The 22317-nt window shown below is 38.5% G+C and overlaps 1 protein-coding gene across 1 annotated transcript in view; it reads left to right on the plus strand.

Annotated features, from left to right (window-relative positions):
• The window catches only part of MYO5A (myosin VA), a 187369-nt gene that overhangs the window by 57312 nt on the left and 107740 nt on the right, over positions 1-22317 (plus strand). Inside the window, exons 2-5 of the mRNA XM_060005954.1 lie at positions 3530-3640; positions 6790-6961; positions 8968-9112; positions 18267-18423. Of these exons, the coding sequence (XP_059861937.1) occupies positions 3530-3640; positions 6790-6961; positions 8968-9112; positions 18267-18423 (585 nt within the window). The remainder of the gene's footprint in view (positions 1-3529; positions 3641-6789; positions 6962-8967; positions 9113-18266; positions 18424-22317) is intronic.

Below are 22317 nucleotides of genomic sequence, written 5' to 3' on the forward strand. Positions count from 1 at the left end.
CTCAGAATGCATCTTGTGTTCACTCCAGCCGATCTTTTCTCCTTCCGCCATTTTAGTGTGACCCTCTTTCCCTGCTTTAACCTCTTGGCCTACCTTTCTTCCCATCTGTTCTCCCCTTTGCTGCTCCAGGAGATGGCTGGTAGAAGTGGTGGTCACAGCACCTCTTTGCCTTCTAAGTAAAGAATTTGTGGTGGGATTGGAAGTGGGGCTCTCTGTTCTGGAAGTGAGGTATAGCGTCCACTCTAAATACATGAATTATGAAGGGATGGAGGTTTGCGGTGGGGGGAGGAAAGGATGTTTCATTACTTCTGTACTCCTTTCATGTCTGGCTCTTTTTCCTTCTGTCACGCCAAGATTTCCTGTATAACTCAACTCTCCAATGTCACCTTCATCTTTCTCTACTTCTGGAAATTATAGACCCTTTCAGAAGATTCTGGGAGCCTCTGGCCAATACTTCTTTTAATCTACCCTCTTAGAGTATAATGTCTAAGGCCAGGAACATTCATATAACAAAAGTTTATTAAGAAATTATTAGGCAGGCCCTGTGTTAAGTGCTGAAGAGACAGAGATGAATAAGATGCACCCCCCCTCTCAAGGAACCTACAGTCTACCAAGTGAGATAGGCAAGCAAAGTCATCATTTAGTGGGATAAGGATTCTAGAGGAAGATTGTATGAGGTAATGAGGACATTGAGAACAGAGTGCCAAATGATGATGATAAGTCAGGAAAGTCTTCTTAGAGAAGGAGGTACTTTAACACAGATGTGAAGAATGAATAGGAGTCTGCTATCTGAAAGGGGGAGGGGTTGTGTTTCAGAAGGAGGAAATAGGCAAAGCAAATGTAAGGCAGCAGGGCTTATTCAGGATACTGCAAACACATAGATTGGCATGACTGGACAATGGCAGTAGTGATTGAAAATGGAGAGAAAATGAAATGTTTAAGAATATATCCCCCTGAGGAGTAATGTTCTATTTCTGAACCTAAGTGGTGGGTATATGGGAGTTCATTATATCACTCTTTCATTCAACAGATATTTGTGTGTGTGTGTATGTGTGTGTGTGTGTGTGTGTGTGTGTAATTTCTGGAAGCCCATTATGTGCTTTAGCATAGTAGGAATAGAAAATTCCATAGAATTTTCTACCTCAAAAACATGCCTTAAAGGTTATGTGAATTACTTAGTAACCATATGGAGTGTCAGTGTTAATGTCAGGGTTCAGAGGAAGGGGTGTTGATGATTTGGGATTTTTCTTCTGCTTCAGTTCATAGCCTAGAGGGACACATAGTTTTTATTATAGGCTTGTTTGAATTGTCACCTCAAGCATTCATTTTTTGTGAACATTCACAATGGGGTATCAAAAATGAACCAAGCAGATTCCATGTTGCCAAGCTGCTTATGATTTAATAGGGGAGCTAGGAAAGATGTGCACATGTGCTGTATGAAAAGCAAATTATGTGTGTGGGAGTTTGGGGAAGGAGAGAGAATCACATGGGTCAGAGTTTTGGGGATTCAGGGACTGGTCATTTACTGTTAGTGCTGTCAGTCTTGTTCCCAAAGTGTCTGAGGCATCAGAAACAATTACTCTTGGTGCCCACACTTTAGGGTTCCTTGACTGACAAAATGCAAGTTAGCAAAACTTCCAGTGAATCATCTGCATTAATCAAGGACCTCTTGAGTGTTGTCCTTGTGGTAGGATACAGTAAGAAAAATGCCTGCTACCTCCTTACGCACACAGGATGGGTGTAACCCCTGAGAAGCCATGTTAGGCTGAACCAGTGTTGCTTGGTTCCCCTCTCTGCACATACCAGCGCAGGCATGTCCCCTGAACCCACCTTTCCAGTGCTTTCCCATTAGACTCGGTCAGAATTACCTCATCATAAATTGTATTGTAGAAGAACAGATGGTTTTTATTTTCCTTGAAAGCTACTATGCAACTTAAATCTGTGCTAGCAGTCTTTTCTCAGATTTTGACTGTTTCCATAAGATTTAGCCCATCTCCATTTTTGCCCTTACTCTCCTTTCTAATTAGGGGTACCTTTGAATTGTCATAAATCTTTGATGTGTGTTTATATTTTAGTGTATCTAGTTTAAGGCTTTTTCTCTCTTCTTCATCTCCTACAGTTTTTGTGGCTTTAGTTACAGTACCTCAGATCCCAAATCCTTGTTTATCCTTCTCCTACAGTTCCTACATCAGTGTTTACCCTTTCTTTGCCTACTACTCCATGAATCTCTTCCCTGAGTCTCTGACTCCTACCCCATCTCAGCTGTGCTTTGTGGCTTCAGGAAAAATCCTGAGGTGGGTCTGTGATGTTTGCCTTTGCTACCTCTCATCCCCATTCTCCTGACTTTGTTTCCTTCCCTTGTCCTACCTCTGTCTTACATAAAATCAAGACAAATGCCCCATGAACTGTGGGCAAGGAGCTGAGCCAACCTCTAGGGGGCTCAAAGATGGCTTAAGGAGCATGCAGCCTAGTGTAGGAGGTGGACAGATCCATAAATAACTAAAATAAGGTCTGAGGAATCATAAGTGAGATATTTGAGGGACTCACAAGGTAACGAGGGGTAAAACTAGAGCAGCATGAGTAAAAAAGGGAATGGGGAGCATTGCAGGAAAGTCACACCCTCTATTAGCTAGTGGAGACAGCTGGTGACAGAGCTGTTATGTGACACTGGACCCTCCCTTGTCTTGCTGGGAGCTCTGTCGCGGCTGGTTCACTTTGGCTTGGGTTATCTGTCGCTAACTGCTTCTGTTTCACCAGGTACCTGAGCAGACTCAGTGGGTAGGTGTGTCCAGCCCTATTTCTGATTCCTCCCTGACTCTTGCTGCCACATCCCATTTCTAGGTTTCTCATGGGATCTTGGGACCTTGCCTTCTTGTCTTCCTTCCCAGTCTTCACACTGGATGTGGCTGAACAAGCTTAGTCCTCTTCCTCAGGGCTGCCATGTGTATTTTCACTGGGGGTCTAAGGGGAGAGTGCAAAGTAGGGTTGGAGGTGATAGAGGCAATAGGAAGGGGCATTGTCAAGTTGAGCTTGCTCTCTGTCTCAACATCTAAGTTATATATACCTTCCAGACTGACCCAGTTCTGGTATAGTTGTTTCTGCAGAGCTACCGATCTCATTGGTTAAGATGGAAAAGAATCATAAAAAGACAGTGCTAATAATAGACTGACTTCTGACCTGTTTCTCTTTGGATACCTTCCCCAGAGATAGAGATAGGATAAAGGGGAAGTTGGTTGTCAGAGTGATGTTTGCTATTTAAATATCTTGTCTCTGGTGAGTGTAAGGGCCTTAGCCTCTGTCTACTATCTGTAAGTGTTGTTAACACCTAGCTCTTGGAAATCTAACCTTTGGCAAAGTACCTACTCATTACTGTTTCCAAAATACTTGTGGAAATCTGAGCTGGAGCTTGCTGTTGACAAAACACAAAGGTGCTTCTTTCCAGATTTAGTTGAAAATCTCCTCATGTTTAGCGCAGGTCAAGAATGCTTGATTTGCTGGTTTAAAATTTTTTTTTCTTTTTGTCTTCTAGTTTGCCAGGGTTTGGATACCTGATCCCGAGGAAGTTTGGAAGTCAGCAGAGTTGCTCAAAGATTATAAGCCAGGAGATAAAGTCCTCCTGCTTCACCTTGAGGATGGAAAGGTAAGAATTTTGCTTTTATTTGTTGTTATTGGCATAAAGTGAAGGAAATTCAAAAGTGTAGATTTGCTGTGACATGCTTAACTTCACGTGGAAATTAAATTTTGAATTAATATAATATTTTCACTTACTTAATTGATAAAAATAGCAAAATGGCAAACTCAATTTTCTATCTCAATGGCTTAGTGAAAATAGCAGGTACTTTTAAAAATCCATTATTTTGATTTATGAATTTATTATGACCTGGTTTAGATTCACATCTAATCCTCCCAAAGATATTCCTGTTTATCTGTATTTTGTTTAGGATACTATTAAAATTATTCACATTAACTAAGAAAGCAACATTTAAGGAGCCAGTTTGAGATATGATATTTGCTGGAACTAGGTATTAGAAAAATATTTACTTAGAAGCTGTTATATAAAATACTTTGCTAGTGGCCAGAAAAACTTAAAACCAGTTGTATCTCTTTCCCATCTGCATTCACTGCATGAGTGGAGTCTTAATTCTACCCTTTTTAATCTCTCCACTGCATTTAACAGCAATGTCACACTTTTTTCTTAAAAACCTTTGTGACGTTAATTTCCTCTAAACAAGTTATAATCTAGCCAGGAAAATACAGGATATAAAAAGTAGTTCAACACAGCAATATTAAGATGTCAAAAGATAAGCTTATGATTAACTGCCAAGTGAATAATGCTGTCCTGACTGTTAATATATATTGAGCACTTACTATGTACAGGCATAGTTCTAAGTGCTCTTTATATGCTGTAACTCACTTAATCCTCATAACAGTCCTGTGAGGTTGGGCTATTATCTTTACCACTTTATGGATGAAGAACCTGAGGCTCAGAGAGTTTGGGACTTGCTCCGGGTTATACACGCATTAAGGGATGAAGCTGGGACTTAAAGCCAGGAGATTGCCTTTCTGGTCTGTGCTCATTACCACTCTGCTGTACTGTAAAGACAGTGAGGACTTTAGGATCCCAAAAGAGGGAAGCATCACTGTGGGCTGCTTCAAGGAAGGCTTCAAAGAGAAGGAAGAATTTTGACTAGATAGAATTTGGATTAACAAAGAGAAGGGAGTAGACTTTGTGAGGATTGGAATATATTTTGGAGATAGTGAATATCACAAGTTGACTGGAGCAGAGATTTAGAAAGGTGTGTGTACTAATTCAAGGCTTGTGTGTTAAGGTACCTGCTATAGACCATGTTAAGAGGTGGCAAAAGATATGCTCTCTGACATTAATGTCAGGTAGGAAAAGTACATATACTTATGAATAGTGTGACACATGATATAATAAATATAAACAAGAAACAAAAATAGAACAGAGTGGGTCGTGGCCAGAGGGACTGGTGAAGGTTAAGGGTCAGAGAGGCATTGTCTAAAGAATGAGTAGACAAGGAGGAGTGCATTTCAGGGATCTAGAAAAGCATGAACAAAGGCAGGGAGGCTTGTACAGTGATGTGTGTTTGGGGAACTGCGCAAATTCCATGTTGTTGGGATGTGAAGTGAGGGTACAGGACTGGCAAGAGGATGGAGGTGGGAACCAGATCACAGAGGGCCTGGTGTTCATGCTGAAACTCTTGGACTTCAACTGGTGTGCTATAGGGAGTGATTGTAGTGTTTTTAAACAGAAGAAGGGTGCCAGGTTTGTGTTTTAGAAAGGACTCACTGTTGGCAGCATGGAGGATGAATTTTAGGAGAGCAAAACAGAGACAAGGAGTTTATTCAGAAAGAAGGCAGGGAAGAATTGAGGGCCTTGACTGCTAACTAAGGAATTAATTTACTCAACATTCATTGATCATCCACTCTGTGAGGCACGACGTTAGGTACCTTAGGCTATATTTTCTTCTTTTTTGGCTGTGCATGTGGGATCTTAGTTCCCCAACCAGGGATTGAACCCGTGCCCCCTGCAGTGGAAGGGCAGAGTCTTAACCACTGGACCACCAGGGGAGTCCCTATATTTTCTTATGTTAATTCTCACAGCAATCCTGTGGGTTCATAGGTGGTATTATAACCATTTTCCAAATAAGGAAGCCAAGACATTAAGCAGTCTACCTGAGATCACACAGCCAGAAGTGGCTTTTTTGTATGGCAGGAGCCAATGCAAGGACCAGTCTGCTTTGGAAAAGTTTTATTATTATACCCTAATAAACAGGCAGAGAGAGGTCGAGGGGCAGATTGTAAAAATTTCCTCCCCATTTTGCAGTCATTCCAACCTGATTTGAACATTTGACCTCTATATATCTTAGTATTAACAAAAGTATTAACAAAAGTCTTTTTACAAAATCAGCTTGTCCCTCTCTGCAATTATATTGCCATTTTTTTTTCCTTATCATGTGTCGTGTGTTGTTTGTCCTTAATACGTAGTTGAGTAACAATCTCCATGCTTGGCTTTGCCATAAAGCCATAGTCCCTTGGCTTTAAAGTGAGTAGTACTTCTTAATTTGGGGGCCCAAGCACCTCATTAAAAGTTGAATAAAAACCATAGACTGTGTTTTTTAAAAAATACACATATATGTGTATATTTACGCATATGTTCATACACACAAAGTGTTAACACCTAATTTTAGGGATTCTTGGACCTCTCAGGGTTCAGGAGTTCCCAAGTACTTAGCACATACCAGGCACTGTCTCACTTAATTTTTACCACACCCCTATGAGCTATTTCCATGATGCCCATTTTACAAATGAAAGATTTAGGTTAAATAATATACCCAAGACCACAAAAGGAGTAAGTACCAGTTTTAGGATTTGAACCTGGGTTGATCTGGCTCTAGAGCCAAGCTCTTACCACTCTCTTACGCTGTCTGTCACTTATAATAGGTGAAGAGGAAAAATAAAAAGCTTATTTAACTAAAGATTAAAAACTCTGGTCTAGTAACTAGGTAAAAAAAATTCTAGGCTTTGATTTTTCAAAGTGTATTATCAAAAATTGTTAATATGAGTTAATACATCTAGTGAAAACAAAGACTCTCCTTATTTTTTTTTGCCATTTCCACCAGTTTCTGTGGTTTTGGAAGGTGCCAGGAAAAGAATGCATTTAATAGCTGAGAAGCAAATCAGGAATAGGAAATAAGCAAAATGTATGTGCCTGTTTTGGGTTTATTGTCATTATTTATCCAGATGCTATATCTTGTGCATTTTCAGGATTTGGAATATCGTCTAGATCCAAAGACAAAGGAGCTGCCTCACTTAAGAAACCCTGACATACTTGTGGGTGAAAATGACCTCACAGCCCTCAGCTATCTTCACGAGCCTGCTGTACTCCACAATCTCAGAGTCCGCTTTATTGATTCCAAACTTATTTATACATATTGTGGTGAGTGTGCGTTGCTGTCTGAGTGAACTGTGAATTCTTTTCTCTAATGGACAGGGCCATGGAAATATTGTGCATGGGGACAATTCTTATTTTCTCCCATGTCCCCAGCTCTTCTTTCTCTACTGACTTCTTATCCTTCTTTCACTAATCATTCTCTGCTGAGACCCAGGTCTGGGATTTCCATTCATTTCCTTCTAAGTCTCTGCTTGGTGTACCCAACTCAGCACTCAGCATTTCTTCATTACGCTCCTGTTTTGGAAAAGAACAGGTATATTTTCTTCTTAAAAGAATTTATACCTTTTATATCCTTGATATTTGCTCTTTTTCTTCCCTACCTATTAACTGAATATTTCTTTTTCTCAATTTTCATTTTTCTTCAATTTATTTTTTCTTGCACATTTGCTACCTTCTCAGTGAAGCCTTTTCGCCCTATCTTTTCTTCTCCTAGTTGTCTATCTTCCTTCTCTGTTTAATTTTCCCCCCTTTTCCTTACTACTGTCTAACCTATGATATATATTTTTCTTACTTATTTTATTGTCTGAATTTCCCTCTAGAATATAAGGTTCATAAGGGCAAAATTTTTTCCTTTTGTTAAAAAATTTTTTATTGAAATATAATTGATGTACAATGTTATATAACTTACAGGTGTACAGTACAGTGATACACTTTTTGTTTTGTTTTGCTTTTTTTTGGCTGCGTTGGGTCTTTGTTGCTGACATGGGCTTTCTCCAGTTGTGGCGAACAGGGGCTACTCTTTGTTGTGGTGTGCGGGCTTCTCATTGTGGTGGCTTCTCTTCTTGCAGAACACAGACTCGAGGCACAAGGGCTTCAGTAGTTGTGGCCCATGGGCTCAGTTGTTGTGGCTTACAGGCTGTAGAGCACAGGCTCAGTAGTTGTGGCCCATAGGCTTAGTTGCTCCACGGCATGTGGGATCTTTCCGGACCAGGGATGGAACCCGTGTCCCCGGCATTCGCAGGTGGATTCTTAACCACTGCGCCACCAGGGAAGTCCCCACAATTTTTAAAGGTTATACTCCATTTAGATTTGTCTTTTTGTTTGTTTACTGTTATAAATATAGCACTTAGTAATGACTTGAAAGCTAGCTGTAGTCAAATATTTGTTGAATGAATGACTTTAAGTTAATATATACTTGCTGTAAAATTTAAGGAAATACCAAAAAAGTATAAAAAATGAAAAAGAATTACATGTAATTACCACTGAAAAATAACCAGTATTATGTTGTCTTATATCCTGTGTGTATATGTGAGAGAGTATAAATAGATATAAAATTGGAATCAGTCTATATATAGTTTTGTGTCATGTTTTCCTATGACACAATATTTTTTATAAACATGATTTGTGGTGGTAGCTCAATAGTCTGTTACATGGATATAATAATACGTATTAAACCACTCTCCCTTTTTAAAAAAACTTTTATTGAAGTATAGTTGATTCACAATATTGTGTTTAGTTTTTGCTATACAGTGAAGTGACTCAGTTGTACATATATATTTTTTTTTCATCCTTTTGCATTAAGGTTTATCACAGGATATTGAATATAGTTCCCTGTGCTGTACATAAACCACTCTCCCTTTATTATATACTTTGTTTCCACTTTTCACTGTTATGAATAACATTATGATAAACATCTTTATTTCAAAAAAAAAACCTTTATGTGAATCTATGATTATTTCATTTGGATAAATTTCTAGAAGTGGAATTTTTGGTTTAAATATTACAAAAATATTTAAAGTCCTTTCAACATTGCCACCGTTTTTATTATTTTAAATCACCTAGTCTAGTTCATAAATGGTGTTTTAGTTAGGACTAGGTATAATGGGTTCAGAGGCAAAGGCTATGATATATTTTGACCCTTAACAATTTGTTAGTTCAGTATTAACTGAAATTGAGTTAGTATTAACTATGATTCTCACTTTACCAAGTTTGATATGCCCCTGAGGATATTACTGACTTCTTCTTTTGCTTTTTTTTTACCTTTCTCCCAGGTATAGTCCTAGTAGCTATAAATCCTTATGAGCAGCTGCCTATTTATGGAGAAGATATTATCAATGCATACAGCGGTCAGAACATGGGCGATATGGATCCACATATCTTTGCAGTAGCTGAAGAAGCTTACAAGCAAATGGCCAGGTTGGTGGAAGCACTATTTATTATTTCATGACTTTTATTAGATGTGATAATTTCTTCTTTGCTGAGTCACAGATATTTTAAAATACAGTGAATAACGACTAGTAAATTATTCATTAAACAGCGTTGATTGATTTGTCTCAGATGGCCTGCATTTTTTTTTTTTGGCCGTGCCGTGCGGCATGTGGGATCTTAGTTCCCTGACCAGGGATCTAACCCACACCCCTTGCAGTGGAGGTGCGGAGTCTTAACCACTGGACTGCCAGGGAAGTCCCTGGCCTGCATTATTATTAAAGTAACGTAACATTTGTAAAAGGACATATAGTTTATAAAAACTGCCTTTGGAATCTCATTGTAATTCTGTGACCATGCAAGGATAGATGTTATGTTTTACAGATGAGTGGATCAAGGTTTGTAGGTATTAAGTGACTTGCCCAATGTCATTCAGCTAGTGAGTGGCAGACCAGAACTAAAAGGCCTAAGTGCTGAAAGAAATCTGTCTGTATCTGGTAGAATTAAATCTCAAGGAAAGTGTGAATTTTAAGGTTAGCAGATGCTGGGGCGTCAGGGATCCTGAACAGCATCAGGGAAATGTCTTTGATGTTAATCGGGGAACCCTACTATTTTGAGAGTGGAGAATGGGAGAAAAAAAACTATTTTCAAGACTAGATTATACTCTTGATAATATAATGTTATGCAAAACTGTGCATGCATAGAAAAATAGTCTGACAAGTGAGAAATGGTATCCTAGTGTTGTTTTTTTTTCTTTTGCGGTACGCGGGCCTCTCACTGTTGTGGCCTCTCCCGTTGTGGAGCACAGGCTCCGGACACGCAGGCTCAGCGGCCATGGCTCACGGGCCCAGCTGCTCCGTGGCATGTGGGATCCTCCCGGACCGGGGCACGAACCCGTGTCCCCTGCATCGGCAGGTGGACTCTCAACCACTGCGCCACCAGAGAAGCCCCTAATGTTGTTTTAATTTACCTTTCTCTAAGTAGGAAAGACTTTGCACTTTTTTACACACATACGCACATACCTATTTGTATATTTAATATATATATTAAAAACCATGAGTTCACACTGATACCTCCAAATCTAGTTCAACACCACAATTTTTATTCTTGATTTCTTTTTCCTTCTTTTAACTTTTTTTTTGACCTTGAAAACCCTGGCTCTCATTATCCGTAGTTTTTTACTTGTTTGCTCAATCCTGGAATACTCTTTGTATCAGAAATGCTAACCCATATCCCTGTGAAAAGCAAATTTACCACTCAAGTACATTTGCGTCTAATTCATTTTGTCTTTAGCCTTATGTAATATAAAGTGCCAGTTTCCAAAGTTACTTAAGTTGGTTCCTTTCTTCCCCACCACTTTATGAATTTATTCAGCCACTCCCCCATATATGATCACTTAGATTGTTTTCAACATTTTGCAATTGCAAACAGTGCTACAATAAATAACCTTGTGCATATACATTTTTGTATTTGTATTTATTTATTGCTCTTCCGAATTGTTTTTAATGAAGCTATGGCAGCAAAACATACAACGTGACCTAGATACACAGTGGAGCAAAGGCCTAGATAATGAGATGGTTTTGTCCACATCTTGGGGAAAAAGGTGATATGTATGTCTTTATGAATAAAGTATCTAGGAATAAACTTGCCTCACATTCTTGCCAGTCTTTTCTCATGCTGAAACTCACTGCTCTCTGATAACTAAATCACAATATTATATTCCTTAAAACATCAGGGTTTTTTTTTTTCTTTTTGTTTCCTTAAAACCAAGTAATATTGATCGCTTTGATTTGGTATTTTTTTCCTCCCTTGTTAATGGTAGAGCAAATAAATTTGATCGATTAAGTTTCATTTATGAGTTTTCTTGAAATAAATTAGAGAGTTATAGTCATAACCTTAGTGTAATGGAAAAGATATCTATACTAGTCACAGCTCCATCAGTAAATAACAATATAAGCTTAAATCTTCTGGTCTCCCAGGGCCTCAGTTTTATCACCTATAAAATAGAACACTTGCACTAGATGGTCTAGCTTTACATTTAAGGCATTCTGTTGTACACACTTGTTACCTTTCAGTTTCATGGGCACTGATGCATAAGTCTTTTACTCTTTCTAGTGGAGGGCAGGCTATGATAAGGAGGCTTGTAGCAAAGCAGAAGGAACATAGTATAGACTTTTCCTCTGGAAACTAAGAGATGTGGAGTATAACAACCCAACTCTACTCTAAACTTGGATAAGCCATCTGACCTCTGTGTTATTGTTTCCCCCAATGAAGAAAAGATAATATTTATCATGCTTACTTCAGAGGTGAAAATTACATTAGATGATAAACATGAAAAGCACTTTGAGAAACACTGTTTAAATATAAGCTGTTACTGTCATCACGGTCTTCATCATCATGGAGTCTCATGGCTGCATTCTCTTTCTGTTCATTTTAGCCTCTCATCGGGTTTTATTCTTCCTGACTCTCTTGCTAGGCCTTTCCTTAGAGTGGCCCCTTCTTGCATTTGTTTAGGCAGACTGAATGCTTCACACTTCTAAGGTCCATTGGCCAAGTGGATGCTGGCTGTTATAGATTATAAAATCTCTCCTGTTGCCAGTTGTGACTCACCTGCCATGTGGTACCAAGTATTCCTGCTTAGGCAAGTAGGCATGCTACCTGATAAGGAATTTTATTTATGATATATAAAGGTGAATTCACTTCTATCAGTTAGCAGCTACCATGTGTAGAGGTATACTGTGTGCCAAGCATGATGTCAGGCATGTTACCTCTAATCTTCATTACACCCCTGGGAGCAGACATCATCACCTCTGCTTTACAAATGAGGAGACTGAGGAAAGTAACTTTCAGACTATCATGCTAATAAATAGTATCTGGGAGCTGAGATATGAATCAAGCTCTGAGGCTACAGAGCCTTTCTTCTTTGTTGTTTAATTTTCTTACTTCCAACTGTATGACCCTATTCTAACACAGTATTATCACAATATTAATCTATTCCCTCAGATTAACTAACGTTGCATACTTTTATTTCTGTACCTTTTATTCAGCCTAGAATATCCTTCTCCATGCTCTGTTATCTGCCTGGTTTCTATTTATTCTTCATGATCCCACTCAATTTTTACTTTGAGACCACCTCAGTTCCTGATAAATGATTCCTCTTCAGAATTCTTTACTATATGAATTTGGGACTTACTGAGAACTATCTACCCAGTAAGTTTGTAGTAGGAATAAAGTGCAGTAAGTATATGAGTCTATAAAAGTTACAAACAAATAAAATTGGCTATTTCTGAGAGAAAAACAAATACCATATGATGTCACTTATATGTGGAATCTAAAGTACGACACAAATGAACTTATCTATGAAACAGAAACAGAATCATAGAGAACAGACTGGTGGTTGCCAAGGGGGAGGGGTTGGGGGAGGGAGTGAGTGGGAGGTTGAGGTTAGCAGCTGTAAGCTTTTACATATCGGATAGATAAACAACAGGGTCCTACTGTATAGCACAGGGCACTATATTCAATACTCTATGATAAACCATAATGGAAAAGAATATTAAAAAATATGTATAACTAGAAACAATTGGCTATTTTTGTTATGGAATCTTTATATTAATTTCATAGGCTCTATACTGATGGAACAGAAAATCAGATTGACATGAGAAGATCTGATAGTCATGTGACAGACTTCTCAGCAGGAATTTGGTGTATCTCCAGGAAACGCTTATTTTCATTTCCTGAATAATCTCTCTACCTCTCTAGCACAGCTTTCATCAGTGTGCCAGCACAGTCTTATGGTAAATATTTATACTTAAAAACTGATACTGCACATTGTCTTGTGAACTCATTGTCTAGTATCCACTTTAGAGTGTAAATCTTTTCTTCTTGGGATTTTGATCAAGAGCAGAAATCTTGGAAAAACAGAGCTGAGCAGCTTGAGGTTTGACAAGTGATAAAAATGTAGAAAAACTTAGCACCTCTCTAACAAGAGAAATAAGGATTAGAGTCTCAAGTGAAAGCCACATCACAGTAAATACACAATGTTGGAAGAAAGCATTATATTACACTAACTTAATAATTTTCCTTTTTAACAAGGGATCAGATAAAGGAGAAGAAATTAGATTGAGTGCCTGCAAGAAAATAAAACTCTAGATTTTGTTTCATGAGAACATGTTCACTTATAAGCTAAAAACTAGACCTAGGTGCTTGTATACTTAACCAAGGTACATGGCAACACCCAGTGGATGGTTATGAGAGAGTCAACATTGAGGTGTGTGGATATAGTAAAGTGGGTCCTGCATGAGTCAGGTCTGAGGCTGGCATTACTTAGTTTCCTCATTAACAACCTGGATGTGAATGGAAGGTATGCTCATTAAGTTTGCAGAGGACAAGATGATGGTCTTGGAAAATATGAGCACCATAACCTAGAGAGATTACATTTTTAAAGGGCAAAGTTCATAAGGAAAATGTATAAAATAATATAACTGATACAAAATGAATCTTACTAGATATAATCTAAGGAAAGGCTGGACAAACCAAATACATATATAGATAGAAGGAATATAGACTCAAGTGTAACATCTCTCTCTTTCATCAACCCAGAGTAGATAGTCTATCCTTGAATAATTGATTTCCTGGGGTTTCAGGTACCTCTCCATAGTTTAATTCCTATTGCCTTTTTCCCATACAACCTAGTTTTCTCCTAATTATCGTATAAGGGTCAATTCAGGCATCACCTTCTCTAGAAAGCATTTCCTGACAGCTCTTCCTCACATCTTCCACTAGTTCTATACCCCTTCCTCATGCTTTCATAATATTCTGGATAGACCTCTTTTCTTGTAATTACTCCACTGTATTTAAACTGTACTTTTCAGTCTCTCTCAATAGGCTATGACCCTAGAGTCTTTTATCTTCATAAAGTGTTTGGCACATTGTGGCTACTCATTACATATTTGTTGCATGAATGAATGAAGCAGTATATTTACGTAGTGGCTTTTCGTTCACATTATAGCCTCTGGAAGCAACATTGACTGAAACAGGCCACAAGAGTTCACCTCTGCTTTGGGGCACCCAGTATGCAGGCTATTTAGGATCATTGCGGGGGCCCTTGAGAGGACTGGCCAAGCCAGAAATCATAAATTTTCAGTTCCTGCATCCTTAGGATGCTCCAGATTGATCTGTCCTTGAGGAAGAGTGGTGAATCTCTGTTCCTTAACTTGGTTTTATCAGGTCCTTGAAGTGATATCTACATCCCAAAAGTAAAAGAAGTTTCTTATAAGGACGAGAAACCTGAAGAATTGTGAATAGTGGCTGACCAGCTAATCAAAATTTCGAAGAATAATGAATTATTATTTACATAGATGTAACAATCTAAAGCTTACAGCTCAAATAAAGAGAGTAGGGTAGACTCTGATATTCACGTTAAAACCATAAAATTTTTTATCCCTGGTGTTTTTGTCTATTTTCTCCGCATCTCTATTATACTTTTCTTGTTTTTCCCTTTGCACATCTTTATTATGTATTACCCTTCTCCCTTCTGTGTCTCTAGTTGGCTCCCCACTTCTACCTGTCTCTGCTCTTGTCTCTTTTTGGCATTTCTTCCTGTGGCCACATAAAACTGAAAAACGTTTTAAAAACTACTGTTCTTACTTTATAAAGATTTCTGTTTCCTGTTCTTAATTTAAAAGCAGGGGGATGGAATTTACATTTTTTCTCTTTGTAGCCCTTTATTGATTTTGGCCATCTCAGATTCAGGGGTCCTATGGAGAAGAAATGTTTGCCCATTTCAAGTCCAGCCCTTCAAGCCCATCTGAGCATCTGTAAGCGTGTCCTATTCCAATTGTACTTGAGTTTACCTGGCTTAGACTGCAGACTATGGCCCATCCAACATCTGAAAAGTCAACTCCGGAGTTAGTTTAACTTTTAAGTTATAGTACTTTAGAATTGAGAAAGACTTTAGATGCTATTTAATCTTAAAAATGAGGGAAACTGTGACCCAGAGAGGGCATGCAATTGCTCAGAGTCATGAAATTGGTAAATGACAGATTGAAGACCAGAGCCTGACTCAGAGAAATTTATGTAATGGAAAAGTTGTACTTATTTATATATTGGAATGCTCTACTAGGCTTCAAGAAGAAGGGAAGCCTCTGCTGAAGTCAGGGAAATGTAATAAATAATAAAGTCCCTTAAAAATTGTTGGTCATATGGATCCAGGATCGTAAATCCTGAAAGAGAAAATGTATCTGGTATGTGCTTGACATCAATGTGTATATGTGTGTATTTGTACAAATCTGTGTGATTCATTTGAATAATCCTCAACCTTATCTCCTTTAACAGTTCTCTTCTTCCCCATGGTATAGGAAAGGGCTACTACATAATGAATGCTTCAGTTTTTTTTACGAAACATTTTGTCATAAAGACTTGAAATAGTATTTCAAAGGCAGTACAGTTTAGGATAGCAGTTCCCACTAATAATTCCTTTTTGTCAGACTAGTGGAAGCCTCTTCACCTTGTTTATTATTGGAAGAAATGCTGGGAGAATTTTGTCAAGGTAGCTATCACACAGGGTGTAGTGACAGAACTGATCATGCAGGAATTAGGAAGAGATCATTTTTCTAGTTATATTTTGGAAGGGAATCCAAAGAATGATGATACTGTCCTTGATTAATGTATCAAAGACATCAATTCTGAGAACATTAAAATATTCTAAATGACGAAAAAAAAGGGACATTGGCCCCACAATGAGAACTGTTTGGGTTTTTTTGTTTTTGATTTTGAGTGATTTATCTTGAAATCAGGCATGTATGAACAGAGGCAGTGGGAATATGCAGTTGAGTCTAGAAGTTCAAATAAAAAGGGAATGAGATAGTATGAGGTTCAAGGATGTTTTAAAAAAATGAGGGTTACATGCAAGCCTTTACTATAAGTATTAAACATTCCTTGTGTCCCCTAGGTCCTCCTGATTTTCCCCACAGTATGGGAGTCAGAGTGTCTGAACAGGCTGCTTAGAGGTGCTGGTAGTGTGATGTGAATGTACTTAATCAGGCCTGAGTTGGGTACTCCTATTGTATTTTTCAAAGTTTGTAAAATAATACAGTCACCACCCTTTCTCAATGAAAAACCAACCTTTACCAAATCTTAACCAAATCTTTCTACTTTGGAAACTTATCGCAGGTACTTTTGATTCTATCACTTTGGTGTCTCTTAAACCCATCTGCCTCTCTCGGTCATGGCCACCACAGTCTTTGTTCAGACTTTCATATCTTTTCATCTGGACCTCTGCCACCCATATCCACATTGCTGCCAGAGCATTTTTACTAATTAGATTGTTTATTTTCTGTTTAAAACCCTGCAGTAACACTCCGTGACCTTTAGGTAAACTTCAGATTCCTTAACAGCTCATGTAAGATATTTATCATCCATTTCTCGTTAACCTCTGCAGCCTTATCTGTCATTACTTCATGTTCTAGTCAAATTAAATTATCTGATGTTTCCTAATTTCTCATGCATCTGAGCCTTCATTTATGTTATCTCCTTTCCCTGGAATGTTTCCTTCCTAACTTCCTTTTCCCTTGCTTGCTTTCTCTTACTCATCTTTCTAGACTTTGCTGAGGTATCATCTCCAGGGTGCCTTCCCTGATCACCTCTTCCTTCTCTCAGTACCCCATCCCATGTATTATAATCTTTAATTATTAGTTTGTCTTTCCTCTTAGACCCTCAACCACTTGAGATGCAGATCATGGCTTTTTAAACTTGTATCCCTAGTATTTAGCACAATGTTTGGCACGTAGCAGGTGTTTGCTAAATGTTTGTTGGATAAATAAATTTCTTTTAAAAGATCGTCTTCTATAGTGAAATAACCTTGTAATCTTGTGGCCTAAAAACCTTTGAACTCATCTTGTCTCTCCATAAATTAAGGGCAAAAATGTTACTACCTTTGTGTACTTGTTCAGTTAATTTGATGGATTGAAGCTGACTGCTGGTTTCATCTCAGGAAGCAGAAGTTTACTGCTTCTTTCCCAGTCGAAATCATAGCCAAAGCAGATTTATTCCTAGGCTAGGTTGGTTATTAAAGTTTTATTTACTTATAATCAATACACATTTACTGAGCGCTTGTGATGTGTCAAACTCTGGACTAGTTGCTGGATATTAACGATATGGTGACATAGGTCCTCATCCTCAAAGAAATAATAGTCTTATGAGTAAGTTCCTCACCTAGAGTTTTGAGTCATTGTATGAATGAATTAAAGATGTAATAGTAGATAGTCTTTGCTTTTTTAATTAATTAATTAATTTGTTTAGCTGCATTGGGTCTTCATTGTTGCACGTAGGCTTTCTCTAGTTGCAGTGAGCGGGGGCTACTCTTCGATGCACGGGCTTCTCATTGCGGTGGCTTCTCTTGTTGCAGAGCACGGGCTCTAGGCACGTGGTCTTCAGTAGTTGTGGCTCGTGGCCTGAGTAGTTGTGGTTCACTGGCTCTAGAGAGCAGGCTCAGTAGTTGTGATGCATGGGCTTCGTTGCTCTGCAGCATGTGGGATCTTCCCGGACCAGGGCTCGAACCCGTGTCCCCTACATTGGCAGGCGGATTCTTAACCACTGTGCCACCAGGGAAGTCCAGTTGGTAGTCTTTGAGTTCTAACATATTTGAATGAATCAGCCAACAAATGAACCATTTCTTCTCTGGTAATGAGGGTACTTTAGTAAGAGCTGGAGTTTGTGGGTGACACTATGGACAGTTAGCTAGTAGATAATTTTTTTTTCAATTAAGTAGTATTTTCTTCTAAATTTATTTGCTGTAACTCCTGTCTCTTCTAAAGGTGGTTGACAACAGTATTCTAATAGACCAAAATAATTCTCTAGGAATAAAGTGTGTTTGAGATATGTACACACAAAAAATTCAGAGACTATTCATCCTTAGATGTGATGCTCTCTAATTTAATGCCTGATATTTCTTCTCCCTCTCTGTTCATTGTTAATTTATAAGTAGTTGTTTTTATTAGGAAATGTCATTCTTAGGTTCCTTCCCACATTTTTGCATGTGTGAACGAGCAGGAACTCTCCATGGCTCATTGATGAGAATACAGAGATAATCATGTTAATCACATTCAAAAGTGAGCAGCACTGTCAGTTACTCTTCTTTGTTTTACAGAGATGAACGAAATCAGTCCATCATCGTAAGTGGAGAGTCTGGGGCAGGAAAAACAGTTTCAGCTAAGTATGCCATGCGATACTTTGCAACTGTAAGTGGTTCCGCCAGTGAAGCCAATGTTGAGGAAAAGGTGTTGGCATCCAACCCCATCATGGAGGTAAGGCCATGGCGTTCTTACTATATTCTCTCATTAAGAAACAGGCTCAAAAAATTGATTGATACAGCACATGTCAGAAAGTCTAGGATCTCTCAACCAGTAATAGTAGGAAAATACTTTTCTGGATGTTAGTGAGAGATCTAGGAAAAGTAAAAATTCAGTAAGGTAGACATTTTGAGTAAAGTCTAGCTATAGAGGAAGCTACTTTATTCCATAAACCTGCATTTTTAACCTACCATTGGATCGTTGCCTCCAAGTAGCTGGCAATGGCACTTCATTTCCTAAAGTTTCTTTTCTCCCAGTTAATTGACTTGTATCTATTGCTCCTTATACTGGAAGTATAAATTACTCCTTTTCCCACAATCCTGAGCTTTTTTAAAGCTCTTTCTAAAATACAGGATTCACTATGCTCAAGCGTGAATGAGTTTCATTATTCCTCTGCCCGCATTTCGTTTTCTGTACTTAGTCCAACCTGTTTAGCTATAAGTTTTTACATTTTTCCAGATATGAACTATAAACTTAAATCATAGTCTTGAAAGCATTTTTCTGCTTGTTTCTGTCAAGCATATCACACAGCTTTAGTTTAGAAAAAGAAATTCAATAATATAAATTCTTGGAAAAGGAAGATCTATGAAAGGATATCCTTTCAAAAGTGGACTATGTATACAAAGTAGACATGGTCATGCCAAAGAAAACAGACCTTTTGTGTGAGAATTTGAGTATTTTAGGATTTGTAATTAGAGAATTATTTGTGTATTAGTATGATTTTAGGCAAGTTACATTTTTGTAAGTATTGCCATTAAATGGAGAAAATAAGTCTCAATAAATGGAGAGAAATTACTTTGGACATGCAGAAACAAACCTTTCTTAATAAAAACCCAAGTCAGCATTCTTTATTCCTGTTTTTTTCCTTTGTCAAGCCTTACATGTCACCCAAACACAGATGGCGTTTAGGACTGGCTTGGTGCACCTGTTGTGCAAGTGGTTTTCGCACTGATCAGTCCAGAGGTAATTGTGCCTGGTGTGCAGTGCTGTGTGTGACACTTCAGAATAGTATGCTGTGACCCCTTGCCCACAGGGCTGCCCTCTAGTGCAGCATGACTTCTGTTCCTGGGATTAAGAAAATAAGAGATGCTGGGGTAGTTAAGAGCCTCCTGGGCTGGGTGACCTATGGAAAGAGAACTGGAAATGTTTTCTGAAATAACACAGACAGGAGAAAACAGATGCTTATGCCAAAAGAGAGTAGTAAAGATTTTAAGCAAATATTAAGATTTTGAAAGAATTTAAGCTACAGATATAGAGGTGAATCCCACTTGTGTTAATATTGCGAAAATATAATCTGTATAGCCAGTTTCTGATTTCGGTTCAGAAAACAACAGGGCTTGGCTTTCTACGATTATTTTGACTGTTTTTGATCATAGCAACAAATTCTTGGTATTTGGCAGTAGTTTAGGCCATTCTTAGTCCCTAATGTTAGAAGATCCCAGAGTCTTGATTATGAACGCATCAGGAAATCCCATTTCTCCTAGGCCTAGACCATATAATAACATAACTCTGGAATACGTCAAGTTGAATGAACTATTTTATGACCTTGCTATAGTCTCGTTCAAAAACTAGCTATACTGTTTTTTCTACAACGCAGATTTGAGTTGTGTTAGTAGGAGTGATATTAAAAATTTGGAATGACTACAGATACTACTTTTTAATATGCAGTTATAAGGAATTTACCCTGTTTGCTAGGATGAACAAAAAAAGATAAAGACAGCAGTTATACTTTTTAAAAAAAATTAAGAAAAAAAAATTTTTTAAAGACAGTAGTTATACTTAGCTACTTCACGCTATATTACTTAGTTTCTCTGCAGGAATTTGGATTTAGAAAATTTGTTAAAGAGAGAACTAATTTTCAACAGCTACAAATGAGGGCATCCCAACTTGAAAGATTAAAATGGAATGTAGGGCTGAAGAATGGTGAAAAAGGGTTTCCAGTTACAGGAAGAAAATATAGGTAAAATATTGAATATGTGGCCTAGAAAATTTGTAGCTTTTAAACCTGCCTCAAGATTATGTCTCTGGAGGCATGGACATATATACACTACCAAACGTAAGGTAGATAGCTAGTGGGAAGCAGCCGCATAGCACAGGGAGATCAGCTCGGTGCTTTGTGACCGCCTGGAGGGGTGGGATAGGGAGGGTGGGAGGGAGGGAGACGCAAGAGGGAAGAGATATGGGAACATATGTATATGTATAACAGATTCACTTTGATATAAAGCAGAAACTAGCACACCATTGTAAAGCAATTATACTCCAATAAAGATGTAAAAAAAAAAAAAGATTATATCTCTATATCAGAGCCCTTTACTGTGATGTCAAGAAAGGAATGTCTGGGTCTCCAGTGATCATGAGCATCCCACACCTTGAACATCACAGCCCAGTGGCTTATGGGATTTGCACATTATCCTTTAGAAAGCAAGCTCCTCATCCTCGTCATAGGCTCCTTTTGCAAAATACGAATAATGTACAGTGAAATAAATGATTCTCTTTTACTCAATTTTATGACATTTTCCTTTTCATCCTTTTTTCCTAGAAATTTTCATCCTAAGATGGGGACAGGGAAGATGTTGGGGGCACACTGGGTCTTTTTTTTTTTAATTTTAATTAATTAATTTATTTTTGGCTGCGTTGGGTCTTTGTTGCTGTGCGCGGGCTTTCTCTAGTTGCAGTGAGTGGGGGCTACTCTTCGTTGCGGTGCACGGGCTTCTCATTGCGTTGGCTTCTCTCGTTGCAGGGCACGGGTTCTAGGCACACGGGCTTCAGTAGTTGTGGCTTGTGGGCTCAGTAGTTGTGGCTCGCGGGCTCTAGAGCGCAGGCTCAGTAGTTGTGGCGCACGGGCTTAGTTGCTCCGCGGCACGTGGGATCTTCCCAGACCAGGGATCAAACCCATGTCCCCTGCATTGGCAGGCAGATTCTTAACCTCTGCACCACCAGGGAAGGCCCCACACTGGGTCTTAATAGTTCTACTTCCTCTTCAATAACTGTAGTTGAAGATTTTCATCTCCATTTAGTAAAGAAGAATAATTCACTCACCATTTCTCTGAAATCAGTAGTAAAATCAAGACCACAAAACTTCTTTCCTTTAACAGTTTCTTGCTGATTGAAATGCAAATAGCATTAGGGAGGCTGTTATAAATATAGTACTTATAAGGCAGAGGGCGCAATTGGGGGAATGAACAAAATAAATGAATAAACATCATTTATATACAGAACCTTCTTTCCATATTGGGTTAAAGGCTTAGAATCATAGAGTTTTATTTTTGAAAGGGACCCTAGAGCTCATCTATTCCAGTCAGTTTACGCCTGGGTTCACTAATGCTCCTTAGAGGATTAAATGATGGCAAGTTAGTGGTAGGCCCTGGTGTGATACCCAGATCTTCAGACTTCTATTTCATTTACTCCTTCTACCATTCTTTGCTATATGTTTATATACCTTGTACTCAAAGACAAAAGGGTCTGTTTCAACTCTGGCCTACTCACTTCTTCTTCTCACAGAGTCTAGTATTATCTTGGCAGTTTGGCCACTCTGATCCCCACTGTAAGTAGATTGGGGCAGGGGGATGACCTATGGAGGTTGGGATAAGAGTCTGGGAGGCAGGAGAAGCTGTGGACCACCCTCCCCTAACTTGCTTAGTTGCTGGGGGAAAGTGCTTAGGACAGTGCCTGGTAAACACTCAGTAATTATTACTGCTGCTGCCACTGCTACTACATGTAACCCTTCATCTGCTCTTTGACAGAATATGTTGTGCTGAAAGAAAATTTCACGTTTATTTTCTAAACAAAATAAAAATAATGGGAATATATGGAGACTTTTTGTTGTGCTTTTTGTAATATCAAGTTTTG

This window comes from Delphinus delphis, chromosome 2 (genome assembly GCF_949987515.2).
Source record: "Delphinus delphis chromosome 2, mDelDel1.2, whole genome shotgun sequence".
NCBI lineage: Eukaryota > Metazoa > Chordata > Mammalia > Artiodactyla > Delphinidae > Delphinus > Delphinus delphis.